The sequence below is a fragment of the Echinops telfairi genome, unplaced genomic scaffold (assembly GCF_000313985.2).
Source record: "Echinops telfairi isolate 266 unplaced genomic scaffold, ASM31398v2 ScPeMD7_443;HRSCAF=831, whole genome shotgun sequence".
Taxonomy (NCBI): Eukaryota; Metazoa; Chordata; class Mammalia; order Afrosoricida; family Tenrecidae; genus Echinops; species Echinops telfairi.
In genome coordinates this window covers 85,397,247-85,412,779 of record NW_022104341.1, presented here as the reverse complement: position 1 = coordinate 85,412,779, position 15,533 = coordinate 85,397,247, and the positions used below count along the sequence as shown (strand labels likewise).

Genomic DNA, 15,533 nt, shown 5'->3' with positions numbered 1-15,533 from the left:
ACCAAGCATGATTTTCTTTGCCACGGCGACAAGTTGAAGTACCCCCGTGGGTTCCCAAGGCTGTAGATCTTTATGGGGCAGAAGGCTTCATCTCCTTCCTCCCTTGGAATGCCTGGGGGTTTCAAACCGCTGTCCTTGCGGTGAGCAGCCTCCATCATAATCCACTAGACCACTAGGGCTCCTGAAGTAGGAAGTTATATCGTAAGTAATATGAAGGCCCCAGTGGCTCTAAAGAGAAAGATTGACATGCTTGCCTATTTTTAAATTTTAAAAGATTCCATTTCGGTTTTCAAAAAGACACCATGAAGAGAGTCAAAGGGGAAGCTGTATGGCAGGAAAAAAAATTCGCAGCCGACACAGCCCTCAAAGGGCTTATATAAATAATGCATCAAGAATTCCAATCAATCAGTAACAAAAATATATACACTTCAAAATAAATAGAACAAGCACATCACCAAAAATCATATATCCAATTGCTCAATTTCAACAAGACAATGCCACTTAAAGCCATACTAAAACAGCACTGCACACAGCTTTAATTAAAAAGACTAACGATGCCAATGGTTGGCAGAGATACGGAGCAAGAGAACCCTAACGGTAGGGTCCACTATTTTAGAAAACAGTTTGAGATCATCTACCAAGACTCAACACAGGCATTTCCTGTGATCCAGCAATTCCACTCCTAAGTGTTTATTCAACAGAATGTTGGCACATGTGCATTGTTTGCAAAAATGCAAGTTACAGCATTATTTTTAATAGTCCGACACTAAAACAACCCAAAGGCCACATACAGCAGGATGAATGAATGGTCGCCCAAATGGAATGCTACACACTAGTGAAAAAGAATGAAGTCACAACTATATCCAACCGTATAGGTGAATTTCACAGACATAACGTTGAACCCAAGAAGCCAAACATGAAAGCATCCATATTTTCGGAGTTCATTTCCATAACGTGAAAAAGCCGCTAACGTCAGACATGGCATGAGAAGAACGACTGATTGCCTTTGAGGAGAAAGGTGAGACGGCACACAGAGAAAGGGCTCGGAGCGTGCGGTCGACAGTCCTGTGTCTTGACTTGTGGAGTCATTACAAGTGTGGACTTCGCGGCAAGTCAGAGTGAGCTGTGTGTTGGGGGAGAAGGCATTTGTGTGTGTGCATGGGAGGTTTCATAATAAAAAGGCCTTTTGTTTGGGTTTCCAAATGTGGGTGCTTTTCAACGCGTCTCAACTTGGCATTGTGAGTTCCAGCAAGTGGTAGTGCCGGGAGGGAGGGATAGGGATCTCTGATGCAGATCCCACCAGGTCCCCCTACTTCCACTCACCCCCATCATCACCACCGCCACCCCCTCTCCTCCAAGTGTAAAGAGATGCTCACAGGAGTCTCCTTTTTCATTCTGCTAATATGGTAATTATAACATTGCTCTTCGAATGTTAGACCAGCCTTGCATCTCTGCAATGAGCCCCACACGGCCAGGATGCACTATCATTTTAAAATGTATTTCTTGCTGGATTTGATTAACTAATACTTAGTTAAGGGTTTTTATAATGTGTTTCTTCCTTTGTATTATTTTAATGGCTGTTTTGTGGTTCTGATTTATGTATTGAGGAGCCCTAGTGATGGAGTAGATATGTGTTGGGCTGCGATCCAAATGGTTGGCAGTTTGAAACCACTAGCGGCTCCTTGGGAGAAAGACTGGGCTTTCTACTCCTGTAAACAGCTTCAGTCTGAGAAACCCCTAGCGGGTCACTGTGAGTCAGCATTGACTTGGCAGCAGTGAGTTTCATTTTGGTTTGGTTGGTGGGATCTGTTGGCTGGACATGTATGCCTCTTACTAGCTGTACAGCGCTCTCTGATTTACCACAAAGTCCACATTTGGAACCAGTCCCCAGGCCTGCTCTATATTGACATGCTGGTCAGGCTCATTTGTCTTTCCTTCAGGATAGAGCAGAGGTGTGGGGGCAAGATGCTGTGGATTAAAGCATCGGGCTATTGGTCACGGAGTGAGTGGCACAGGAAATGGCACCACCAGATGACAGGTGAACAGGGTGGCAGGGACATGCGGGCCTCTCAGACCGCTGGTCATAGGTCCTGCAACAAGAGCATATGCTTTCCATCACGGAGTGTGTAGCAGCCCAGGTGTGATGGAAGCTGCTGGTTGCCGGTCCCACAGCACACACTGTAGGATTTTGCTTGTTAATCAGTTTGGGTTTGTTGGGTTTGTCTATTATTTTCCTGTTTTCCATGGCTGTGATTTTTATTTCTTTTTAAATGTTATAAAGTATGCTCTTTTTTCTAGTTTGTTAATGAGGAACCTTAGTTCATCCATACCAGGGAGCTTCAAAAAGTTTGTGGAAATATTCCATTCTTTTTTTTAATTCTCTTTTTTCCCATGATCCTTTGGAAGGCCCCTCATATTAGACTCTGGTTCTTCTTTTACAGACACATTTAAAGCTATAGATTTGTATCCTCCCATGGCATTCCATTTTCATCAGTTCAAAATATTTTCTAATCTACTTGGTGATGTTCCTTTGATGTGTGCATTATTGACAAGTGTGTTGTTTAGTTTTAACAATGTCGAAGGTTCTAGATATCTGCAGCTGGTTTCGAACGTATATGTGGTGGTGCTCGGAGAACAAACTAACACGACTCCAACACTTTCAAGTTTACTGAGCCTTGTGTTCCATCGTAGCAGATGGCCTGGTTGGTAAATGTGTCAGACGCACTCGTAAAGAATGACTGTCCTGCTGTCGACAGCCAGGCGTGCTATCATTATCAATTACTCTACACTCGAGCATAAGCCGAGGCTTTCACCACAGTTTTAATGCAGTTTTTGTGGTAAAATTAGGTGCCTCGGCGGATTTCAGGTCGGCTTATACTCGAGTGGGTATGATAGTTGGTGATGTTGTTGGCTGCAAACACTGGACAATGAATAAGGAAGAGCAAAGAATGGATGTCTTTGAAGTATGGCGTTGGCAACGAATATTGAGTACACCATCGATTTCCAGAAAAGGAACAAATCTGTATTGGGAGACATACAGCCAATATGTTCCTTAGAAATAAGAATGGCAGCGTTTCATGTCACATATGTTGGGCCTGTTACCAGGAGGGGCCTGTCCCTGAAGGAGAGCTTCATGCTTGTCAAAGCTTCATGCTTGTCTGCAAAAACGAGGAAGACCCTCCAGCAGATGGACTGACACCATGGTCCCAACAATGGGCTGAAGGGCTGAAACAATGGTGAGGGTGGTGCAGGACCAGGCAATGTTTCATTCTGTTGTGAATAAGGTCACTATGGGTCAGAGCCAACTCTACCGCATCTAACAACAACAACAACAACAACATGCACACAAGGAAAAAATCATAGGGTCAGAAGCCTTTTGAAAGACAAGTACCCCTAAGCTCATTATAAACATGGGGTATTTGTTCCCCCAGACAGACAAGGGGGGAAATTTTTTTCCAGGTCAGGGACTGGCATGAGTTAAAGCACCTCTTATTAAGGGGCCATTCTGATTCATGACCCGCCCATGTGTGTCAGAGAAGAACTGTGTGCCAGGGTTCTCCAGGGTGCCTCCCCAGGACGTTCTTCTGAGGAGCCTGAGTGGACTCAAACATCCGATCTCTGAGTTAGCAGCCCAGCATGTTAACTATTTGTTCCACCAAAGAAAAAAGCAAAACAAAAAATCAAAGCCCAAGGCCCGCTATTGAGTTGATTCCTATAGGACAGTTGGTCTGGCACTGTAGGTTTCCAAGACTACACATCTTTAGGGGGATAGGGAGCCTCGTGTTTCTCCCCAGCAGCTCATCAATTTGACTCAGGGGGCGTTGAACAGTTGTCTTTGCAGTTAACCATCCAACGCTTAACCCAAGGCTCCTTTTGTACTACCTAGGGACTCCTAAAAGCTAAAGCAAGGAACCGTGAAATAGCTTCCTGCCTGCAAGAAACTGCAGACGTGCCCACACAATGAATATGCTCAACACTGTTCCCAAGACCAAAGCACATCCTGAAGCATGCTAGGTATGGTAGGAAAGGAAGAAGGGAGAACGGAGGGAGGGTGGGTGGGCAAGGGGCGGTTGGGAAAGAAGGAAGAAAGAGGGGGAAGGAAGAAGGACAGAGCAGGGAGAACACCGGCTTTGAAGGCAGTGTAAGCGCTTCCTAAAATCAGGGCTAGCTATGAGGATTCCCTGCTGGGACTACTTTGAGTTCTCTTAAAACTAGCTGTAGTCACCAAGTGATTTGGATTCAGGAGAGATTAGTTTGCCTAGATTATTACATTGGCTGGAGCCAATGTCATGTCTTCTCATGTATGAAATGTCTGATTTTGTGTGGGATCGTCATAGAGGGTTTGATTCTGAACATCTGGTTGAAAGTGGAAGCGATGTCTGTCTTCTTCCGATTCCCACAGTTAAAGTCTCGGAAACCCACAGGGTTTGAGCGCCCTTGTAGGGTCGCGATGACTCGGCATCCTCTCGATTTGGATTTTTGGACCGGCCAAGGTGAAGTGTGATTTTGTCTCTTGGATCTGTCCTTCACTCTCCGCCAGTCAACAAGGACTCACGGCGGCCCTACAGAACAGGGTAGAACTGTCCCTCCCCGGGGGCAGTTTCCGAGACTGTAACTCTCATGGAAGCAGAAAGCCTCCTCTTTCTCCTGCGGAGCGGCTGATGGTTTCGAACTACTGATCTCGTGGCTAGCAGCCGCTCACGTATCCCACTGCGCCTCCAGGGCTCCCTAGGGACCAGGTGCGGTCCTGAAAAGCTGGAGAGGGTGGGTGTGGAGCAGGAAGAGCGAGGTGGAGGAAGGACGGGCTAGAAGGACGGGGGAGGGGGCGGAATGTGCGACTCCAGGGAGGATCCTGGAGGGCGCTGTTGCCTGGAGACAGCGTGGGACGCCGTTACCTGGAGACCACTGGACGTCTGGGACCTAGTCAACCGCCGGGCCCACACCGGGAGAGAGAGACGAACCGAGCTGGGCCAGCTTCATGGCGGGACGCCAAAAGGAGAAGGAAGTGCCAGACGAGGTCCATCAGAACCAGATCTTGCGGGAATTGTACCTCAAAGAGTTACGAACCCAGAAACTCTACACGCAGTACCACGTGAATCCCCTCCGAAAGGGTGAGGGGCCGGGCTGGAGGGAGGAGGGCTGGAAGATGGAGTGGTCTGGAAAGGGCTGGCGGAGGAGGGGGAGAGAGGCCTGAGTAATGGGGACATCTCTGAATGCTCCCAGCCCCCCATTGCAGGCTGGGCTCGCTTTTCAATCCCTGCCCTATCATGACCCTTTTAGGCTTCAGGAGTCAATCGGGGTCTGTGTGTGTGTGGGGTGTGTGTGTGGGGGGGGGTCTCACCACACATCGCATCATTTATATTAAAATGCATCCGGGTCACGACCACGCCATGATGTTGTCAAGAAAAGTCAAGGGCGTTTTAGAACTTTGCTTTGGAAATGGTTTACTTGTAGTTCGCAGCATGGTGTATTTTGTTGTTCAGTTGTTGATGCCGGTTTTGTTGCTTGGTTTGTTTGTTAAGCTAACATTGTCCCTAAATCCCCAGGGTTGTTTCAGACCTTCAAAAAGCTCTGCGGTCGGAGCCCCCAGGTCCGGGCGGATAAAAGGGGCCGGCGCATCCTTGGTCTCATTTTGTGCACTCTTTGGGCAGTTCCATCTGGTTCTGTAACAGCCAAACCAAAACCACGCTCCCTGCCTTCCGGTCCATTCGGACTCAGTGAGTCTCAAACGGCCGTCAAACCCCTCACAGGCAGCCGCCTCCCAGTAGCTCCTTCACCTCCCACTCGCTGTAGCCTGCTGCTGCTCCGAAACACCCCGTTCTCAGTAAAAGGCACCATCGCCACTTCACCACACTTGACCCCGCCGCACCACGAACACCCAAGTAGTCACCGGGACCGGTTTGTTCCTCGTCTTCTCGCTCACTGTGAACCACAATACCACGCATCTTCCCGTGCTTACTCACCTACCCCTCTACAAACCGCCCACTCTGCCCTTTCCCACCCTCCCTCACAGCCCAGCAGGCCCCTCATCAGTAACTCTTGCCCGGATTGTTCTGACTCTGGACGCCTCTCTTTAAAAACACTGGTTTCTGCTGGCCACTGGTCATTTCTGAGGACTCTCCTCCTCGCTGACTCCACTGCAGCTGTCTGGCCTTGATGGTGCTCAAACTCCTCAGGCTCAGGCTCTTGTTCTTCCCACAGGCACATAGAGGGCCCATTCCCACACTTGAGGCAGGACTCGGCTCCAATGTATCTCTTTAGTGATACGTCATCCACACCCTACGCCATCTGCCGAGCTATCCATGTCTTCTTGACTCTTCTTCACTCCTGCAGTTGCTGGACAGTCTCTGTTGACTTACTGTCAGTCATCACAAACAGAAGGGAGACGTAATGAGTATGAGAACCCATCTGAAGCTTATGATTGCGATCTCCAGCACCCCAGTCCCTGTGAGCGATGTATGAAGTACAGTGATGAATGAATGAGTGAGAGGGGGAATGAATGGGGATGCTGCTGCCCTATATAGCATGGCTGCCCTCCCTTGAGACCAGCCCCATTTGATAGCACGGTTTTTGAGAATGAATTCAGGCAGCCAGATTGACCACACAGTGGACAGCACCTCTCAACATGATGGGCTTATTTGTCTTATTCAACATTGTTCTCTAGTGGCCAGTACATCACCTGGCAGGTGGCAGGTACTCAGGAAGTGCTAGGTGGGTGCCTGCTCTTCGGTGGGTCGCAGAGAGGCTGTGGAGGGAATTCGTGTTTTAATATGAACCTGTGGTGTTTTCTTTTGTAGTTCATACAATCACCAGAAAGCCTATGTCTTGGCATGATAACCTGGAGGAACCTGCAGATGGTAAATCTTGGGGTTTGAACATACTTTTGAAGTTCCACATAGAGAGGCAGCAGGTGGTTGAAGAGCCCCCGGGGTAGTACAACCTGGTGGCAAATGTCAGAGTCCTCTGCTCTGGTTGTCTGGGAGCTAGACTCATAGTAACTAAGCTCACCAGCGACTGACATCGTCAATCTGTAAGGCCCAAGTATTCCTTTTCAAGCCCGCAAAAATGTTCCTAATGGTGCATTTATGTATTCGTGACCAACAACTTAATGAGTGTAAAGATGGAGTCATGCTAATTGAGCTCAAATCCCAGGTCTGCTCCTCAAAACTAGGTAACTTTGGACAAGTCACTTAATCTCCCTACGCTATCTTTTGGGGTTTTGTGAGGTGTTTTTTGTTTGTTTGTTTGTTTGTTTGTTTGTTTTGTGAGGTTTTAATTAAACAATTTAAAAGTCCTTAGAACAGCATCTGGTCCATAGTCCTCAACAAACGTTAGTCATTATTGCAGGCACTCCTTGCTTTGCACAAGGTCGTTTTATGCCACTTCATTTCTTTGCTTAAGACCTGCAACAGTACCAGAAATCAGAAGAGGGTTTTGACTCTTCGGGGGAAAGGGCAAAAAGTGAAAGGAGTGCTCAGTGTTTGTTTTGCAGGGCGTTCTGAAAGCGTCCCTGGACAGTAAGAAAGGTGCTGCTAAGCTCCTCCCCCCGAGATTACGCTCAGCATCTGAGCATGGGGCTGCCATAGCTTTACACTCTGTGAGCGCATTATTTTAGTATTATTAGTATAGCATTTTAGCATCTCAGGATTATTTTAAGATTTCTGTGTTATTTGGTAGTATTCGGTAGGTTATTTGGGGGATCTTGGGACACTCAAAATTTTATTTTCCTGTGCAAATGACTTGGCAAATGGCTTCGTAACACCATTTCAACTTTCGAAAGATTACTTTCAGATAGCGGAAGGAAGCTGTATTCTTTTCATTGCTCCCATGTCACAGTCACTATAGGAGATGAGAACCCCATTGCTAGTGAAGTAAACAGACAAGTAATTGGTGGGCCACAGTACACCTAAAGCAGGTATCTAAGTCAGGCAGGAGACTCCTAGACGACCTTAGGCGAAGGGTGGCAGGATGGGGTAGAATGTGCCAGTTGAAGGAGAGTGGGGAAGGAGATTCCAAGCATACAGAGAGGCACGGGAGTGACAGGTGTTCGTTTGGCCTGAGAATAGCAAGCAGTTGTGCACAGACAAGAGGATGCAGGGGGTGAGATGGCCGGGTTTGGGAATGAAGGAAGAGAGCGCCCCTCTGCTGGAAAGCCTAGGCCCTGCCTCTGCCCTCGCCTTTACCTTCCTGGAGTAGAATCTGCCAGAGGAAGGATGTAGGATTTAAATAGGAAGGTGGGGTGGAAAGTGGGGGAAGAGAATAGAGGATCTCATAGCAGAGGAAAAGATGATGTTGTTAGGTGCCCTCGAGTTGGTTCCGACCCATCGCAACCCTGTGCACCACAGAAAGAAACCCTGCCCAGTCCTGCGCTGTCTTCTGGGCGTGCGCCCATTGTTGCAGCTACTGCGTCAATCCGTCTCCTCAAAGGCCTTCCTCTTTGGGGCTGGCCCTCTGCTTTACCAAGCATGACGTCCTTCTCCAGGAACTGGTCTTTCCTGACAACACGTCTGAAGTGCCTGAGACAAAGTCTCACCATCCTTGCCTCGAGAAAGCATTCTGAGTGTACTCCGTCCAAGACAGGTTTGTTTGTTCTTTTGGCAGTGCGATATTCCTCGCCAGCACCACCATCCATCCATAGTAACAGATACAAATAAGTACATAAACTACTGTTAGTGGCCATCAAGTTCACGTCAACTCATAGGCTTAGAACAGAATTTCTCTAGAGGGTTTTCAAGGCTGTGGACTTTCAGAAGCAGGTTACTAGGGCTTCTTCCCCAGCATCTCTGGGTGAGTTCGAACTGTCAACCTCTCCACCAGTAGTAGTGCTTCACTGTTTGCAGCACCTAAAGACTACATAAACTAATACAAAAACAAAACACCAAACCCAGTGCCATTGAGCTGACTCTGACTCCTAGTGACCCTACATAGAGAGTCCAAGACTGTTGATCTCTATGGGACTCAAGCTGTGGGCTTCAATGGCCAACCTTGCGGTTCTCAGCTCAACATTGGTCCCACAGCGCCTGCAGCCTGATCGAAGGAAGGAAGGTTGCTATCTGGGTGAGGAGACCAGCCTCGTCAGGGACAGACGCATGGCAGAGACTTACAGGAATATGGCAAAGAACGTGGAGTGGGGTCTGGAAAGCCAGGTAGTACTATCTGCTTTATTAGGGAGGAAGGATCCCGGTGGCACCGTGGGCTCACTGTGGGGCTGCTCAGGGGAAAGAGGAGGCTTTCTGCTCTGGTAAAGATGTTCAGCCTTGGAAAGCCTAGGGATCCGCCCTACTGTGTTCCATGGGATTCTTTTGAGTTGGATTCAACCAGTGGCATACTACCAAATGCAGGCGCCAGCCCATGCTAGGCTCTTGATGTGCATTCCTTCATTCCATTGCCCCCGCCATTTCGCCACGGTAGACATTTTCCTCCCATTTTACAGGTGGGCAGAGCATTGCTCAGAGAAGTTAACAACTTGGCAAAGAGCATGAGTAGGATTGCCCATCTCAAAACCCCGGGTTCTTTATTCCACGGTCAGACTGCCGCTCTCAAACTGAGATGTAATAGAGTGGAAACAGGGACCTGGAGCTGTGGGCTGACCAAGTATCTGGCGTCAACAGCCACGCTGATCTTAATTCAGAAGGATGTGACTTACCACCTGAGAACTGAGAGATGTTAGTGGAGACTGAAGATTGCAGCGCAGTTTGGCACAGACACAGGAGACAGGTGGGGAGACGGCCAGCTCTGGGAATGTGTGACTTCAGTGACCAAACTGAGGCTCGTGCCTCCAGCGGTCTTAAGTGCGGGTTCATGATTGGCTTCTTCCATCTGAAGCAGCAACCCCGTCTGCACAGGCTCCTTCCTCGCAGAACGAGTGGTTGTCTGCAGCTATCAGATTTACTTGTATCTTGTGTCCTGGTCTCCCCATGACAGAGCCTTGCTGGCGGAGTGATCACGTTGGGCTGCCAACTGCGAGGTCAGCAGTTTGAAACCACTAGCTGCTCTGCAGCAAAAAGACTGGGCTTTCTGCTCTCTTCAAGAGTTACAATTAAAAAAGCAAAGAGAAAAGGGTTCGTCTCAGAAGCTCACAGGGGCGGTTCTGCCCCTCCCACAGGGTGGCTATGAGTCGGTATCGATGCGATGGCAGCGGTAGTGGTTTGGTTTGGTCTCCCCGCTGAGACTGTGCGCTCCAGGAGAACGGGGGCTGTGTCTGTCTCCCTCCGTGCTCTGCTGCCGGGCCCAGAACTGTGCCCATCCCAGGTTGTGCTCAACAAGTATTTGTTGAAAGAGAGTGGCAGCACCAGGCAGTCCTGCCACGAGGCCCCTGGGTGTGCTGCCTCAGGGAGCAATGTGGCAGAGGCGAGGGCACAGGAAAGCCTGGCCTCTTCATAACCCAGGTCTCCGCTCCCAGTCAGGTTTCTGAATCTCATTCACCATGCTGCCCAGGGCCCGAGGAAGAAATACTGTGAGACACAGACTGAGAACCACGAAATCGGCTGGCAGTCACAGCCCCTGGTAAGCATGCCTCCTTCGTTGGTTAACGCTAAGGACGCAGGTTGTGTAGGCCATGGCTAAAAGAGCAGGCTGTAGAGAGGACTGCCTGGGCTTGAATTCTGGTTACCACTTAGCTGTGTGAGCTCTCTCGTGCCTCCCTCACTGTCAAATAGGCTATCACAGTCTCTGTCTAGGAAAGTCGCCATGGGGATGAAATGAAATAATACTCACAAAGCACTCAACGCAGGGCCCAGTACGGAGAGAACACCAAAGCCAGCTGTCGAGTCTGTTCCGTTGGGTTTTCCATGGCTGATTTTTCCGAAGTAGACTACCAGGCCTTTCTTCCAAGGCACCGCCAACCTTTTGGTCCGCAGCCAAGCATGTGAACCATGTGTACCACCCCGGGGTTCCAGGGAGCGTGCATCGATGCTTCAAAGCTCTGGTGGCCTGGTGGGTACACGTTGGGATGCTGACTGCAAAGTCAGCGGCTCGAAACCACTGTCCTCTCCGTAGGAGAAAGATGAGCTTTCTACTCCTGTGAGGAGTTACCGGTCTCGGAAGCCCACAGGGGCAGTTCTGCTCTGTCCTACAGGGTCACTGTGCTTCAGAACCCACTGGATGGCAGTGAGTTGGGTTTGGGTTTGGGTTTAACGACAGGTTGCCCGAGTTTGCCTTGCCAATTATTAGTAAGTCTTCGCGATGTCACTTCACAGCTCTGAACTTGAAAGTCAGGAACACCACTCCCCTCACTCGACTTGAAAGGCACAGCTGCACGGGAGCCTGGGAAATGTAGTCCCCAGCCCTTTGTGACTCTAAGACGTAGGGCTTCTGTTACTAGAGGGCTCTGGGTGGCACAAACGGCTCAACTCCTAACCCACTAGTTGGCAGTTTGAATCCACCCTGAGGAACGAAGGCGAAAGGTCCAGCAATCTGCTGCCATCGGATGATAATCAGACCCTCTGGAAAGCTTGGGGTTGACGTGAGTCGGAATCAACTGGACAGCAGTGAGTGGGACCTTTGGTCTGCCACTGGGACTTTGTTTTTAATGTAGAACTTTGAATAGACAACTTGAAGGTTCTGCCACGTTTACTTTTTAACCTCGCGCAGAGGTTTCAAGTAGTCAAATATCACAATCTGTTCCATTAGTTCCTGGGTTTTGTGCTTCGTTTAGGCAAATATTCAACACCCACACTATTATTGACTGCCCCTTCAGTCCACCTTGTTCCCAGTCCATATTGGTTGGAGGTTCAAAACTACCCGCACGTACCTTGGAAGACACCTGCTCCTGAGAGGTGCTTGGAAGCCCTCTAGAGCAGTTTTGCTCTGCACACCTGGGGTCACTGTGAGTCAGGGGTGAGTCAATGGCAGCTAGCCACGGGTCATTGTGGGGGACGTCAACTCACCTTCCAGACCCAGCTCACCTGGGTCACCCCTGCCACAATGTCCCGGTAAGGGGCTTCAGCCACCCACTCTCTGCCGAGCTGTCAGGCTTGCCTTCCCTGTGCTTCTGCGGCTCCAGCTTGGAACTGTTCAATCCCTACAAGACTTGTATGCACCTGATTTGCATAGTCCCAGCCAATCATTTTGTGGGATTTATCAGACCATGGCTAGAAAGAGCACAAGACTCTAACCTGTAGTGAATAAGAAAGGTGAACATGGTGAAGGAAAAGGGGTTAGGGTGAAGAACAAAAATCAGACAAATTAGATAATTAAGCAACTTAGAGAAATCGTACAAAGCACAAATAATTGACCATGCTATTCATTTTCCTAAAGACCGAAGGCCTGGAAATGTTTTATCTTTGACTCTCATGGCCTCACCTCATGGCAGGTTCACCATACTGTGATAGAAAGGACAAATGGAGCCAACCCCGTTGGGCCTTGCAAATAGTCCACTGCATGTGCCCCAAGACTGGTTGTTACCATGGGTGCAGAATCTGCAAATATGCCATGCCTGCTGGATGATGAAAGGAGCCCCGGTGGCACTGTGGGTTAGGTGTTGGGCTGCTAACCACAAGGTTGGTGGTTCAAACAAACCAGCTGTACCATGAGAGAAAGATGAGACTGTCCATTCCCATAAAGATTTACTGTCTCCAAACCCCTACCTAGAGTCACTACGAGTCAGAATCAACCTGATGGCAGTGGGTGGGTTCAGCTGGCTGGGCTGGCTGGTGCAAATGATTACCACACTTGGCTGGTAAAAAGATTTGAGAGCACCCAGAAAGGCCTTGAAAGATCTAGTGACCTCTTCCCCCAGATCAGCCATTGGAAACTCTGTGGAGTTCTACTTGGGCACACGTGACACCACAACAACTGGTGGGCTGGCTTATTATTAGAAGCCGTGCTGTCACTTGGTGCCGGTGGCAAATTGAAGAAGCAGATCCCAAACCCCTAGACCATGGTGCTGTAACACATCAAAGGTAATTAACTGGATTTCAGAGTAATATGATTGGGGCCGTATCGTTGTTAGGTGCCATGGTGCTGATTCTGACTCACGGCTGCTATCCCATGTGCAACAGACCAACACACCACCTGTGTTGCATTAGCTACACAGTAGCTGTGTCATTAGCTACTGTGTCATTCCATCTCACTGAGGGTCTTCCTCTTTATCAGTGACACGCCACTTTACCAAGTATGATGTCTTTCTCCAAGGCCTGGTCTCTACGGATACCATGTCCAAAGTCCATGAGATGAAGTCTCACCAGCCGCACTTCTAATGAGCATCCTGACTGTACTTCTTCCCAGGTTTGCTTGGTTTTCTGGAAATCCCTGGTACAGCCAATATTCTTTGGCAATACCATGATTCAAATGAAGTGATTCTTCGGGTCTCCTTTAGGCCATTGTCTGGGGTTCAGAAAGTGTCATGGCTTGGGTCAGGCACAGCTCCGTCCTCACTGTGTTATTTCTGCTCTCCAGAACTTCAGAGAGGACTTGTGCATCAGATTTGTCCAATGCAAGAGGCTTAGCCTCCCCAAGCTGGCAGGACCTCTCCCCAAATAGTCAGAATGCCGTCACCCCCACACACTGAAAGACCACACCCCCTGCCTCCTGCCTCCTAGGAACACCGGCGGAACGTAGATTCTTTCAGTCTTTTGTACAAGGTACATTTACTGAGTCCTCTGGGTAACTATTTCAGCATTCATTGTTTCATTAAAATATATACACATTAATGAAACAATGAATATATATCTATATATCTATATCTCATATATTTAGTGTGTCTCAGCTACTGTTCGAGATGCTGAGGGAGTCTCCCAGTGGTGCGGTTAACGCGCTCGGCTGCTGACCGAGAAGCACCTTGAAAGAAAGGCGGGCCACCTGCTTCTAATATCAGCCATTGGAAACCCTGGGAAGCAAGGTTCTGGCACACATGGGATCACAGTACATTGGGATTGCCTCTATGGCGACTGGTTTTCATGTTATGAAACATGCATCCAGGCCGTGGGAAAGGAGAGGGCAGCTACGGTGTGCCAGGCCAAGAAAAGCTCCATCAATCTTCCCAACTCCTTTGCTCTAGCCGTGCACTTTCCATTTCACCCACCAGACGTTAAGAACTACAGAGTGCCTGGGGCCATCCATCAGCAAGGGTGGGGCCTGCTTTAAACCAGCTCCCTCTGACTCCGATCCCTGGCCTTCTGATCCCCACGTTCTCCTATAGATCGACCCCGCCCATAGTGACCGCAGGCTGAACCACTTCAAGGTCTTCAATGACATCACCCTGTACAAGGCCAAACTGTGGCAGTTGGGAGCAGGCTACAGCCGCAAGTAGCATGCCAGCAGCGATGGTGATCCTGTGTCTCACGCCCCAAGGGCAGCCGTCCAGATCAATAAATAACACTTTAACACTGAAGTCTGACTTAGTTTCTGAGTCTCTTGTTTCTCTCCATTTTGCTCACGTCTATTGGTTCAAACCCTTAGTCTGGTGAATTAGTGAGCGGCTTCCAGTTAAAGATGGCAGGCTGCGTGCCTTACGATGAGCTCCTTCACCTCCCCAGAGCCCGATGAAGGGATGAAGACTGGCTGAACCCACAATGACAGAGACGGTGGAAGAGAAGCATTCGCGAACAAGAAGCTTAAGGCATGTTTAGAAGAGGGGACACCGAGAGAGGGTAGAGGAAGCCGCAGAATGCAGGGGCCACCTGCACATGGTGGTGGTGGTGTTAGGGACCATGAGCCTGTTCCAACTTAGAGCGACCTGATGCACCGCAGAAGGAAACCCCGCCCACACCTGTGTTGTCCTCCTAATTGTTAGATTTGAGCCCATCGTTGCAGCCACTGTGACAATCCACCTCCAAGCACAGAACCCATGAATCCTCGAGATCTGGGATCTGGGACCAAGTGAGGGGAAGCCGAGAACTGGCAGTGCCCATTGGTAAGCAGTCTGCTTAACCCCCACACAGCCCAGCATATAATGTTCCTCCAAATGGGGAAGCATATACTCACTCTCCCAGGTACGAGGCTGGAGGTTTATGCCCAGAGAAATGGAGAGACCCAGGGCTCGGGGACCCAACGAGAAACACAGGCCAGCAATGAGGTGTGGGGCTGAAATCCAGCGATGAAAATCTGTTGACCCCTAGTTCATATGCCCACCCACATGCAGACTGCTCTTTCACCTCGGTTTGAAGGTGGGGGTTTCCCCTAAAGAAACCGAACAACTCCAAGACAGCCTTTTTGTTCATGACTGTCAAGTCCATTCGGATTCAGAGGCTCCAGGTGTGCCGAGAACGGCCTCGTTGGATTTTCAAGGCAGTGGCCTTTGGAATGCTGCCAGGGCTCTTCGAAGGTACCTAAACTGCCACCCTTGGCCTAGTAGTTGAGAGCTGAACTGTTTGTCCCACTCACAGACCCCCTAGTCCCATCCTTAGGGCCCTCTAAAGAGAGCCAGGGCGGTTGCCCCATCTACCACCAAACACCCCTCCTGACCCTTACCCTGCTGAACTAGCACCCAAACCCAGGTTCAGAGCCACGGCCATGTCTGCTGCTGCTCAGTCTCTGCCCTGGCAGGGACTCACCTAGACCTGGGAGCTCTGCCGGGTGAACAAACTCCACCA

At 49.4% G+C, this 15,533-nt stretch overlaps 1 protein-coding gene across 2 annotated transcripts; it reads left to right on the top strand.

Annotated features, from left to right (window-relative positions):
* Positions 1–4,955: 4,955 nt before the first annotated feature.
* Positions 4,956–14,337, top strand: FAM183A (family with sequence similarity 183 member A). Of its 2 annotated transcripts, XM_004699702.2 has the most exons (4): positions 4,956–5,111; positions 6,798–6,857; positions 10,403–10,506; positions 14,141–14,337. In XM_004699702.2, exons 1-4 carry the CDS (start codon positions 4,979–4,981, stop codon positions 14,249–14,251), a joined length of 408 nt encoding a protein of 135 aa, XP_004699759.1. In that variant the 5' UTR covers positions 4,956–4,978; the 3' UTR covers positions 14,252–14,337. The 2 variants fall into 2 exon arrangements, with proteins under 2 accessions (XP_004699759.1, XP_045147656.1); XM_045291721.1 differs by lacking the exon at positions 6,798–6,857.
* The last annotated feature ends 1,196 nt before the right edge of the window (positions 14,338–15,533 follow it).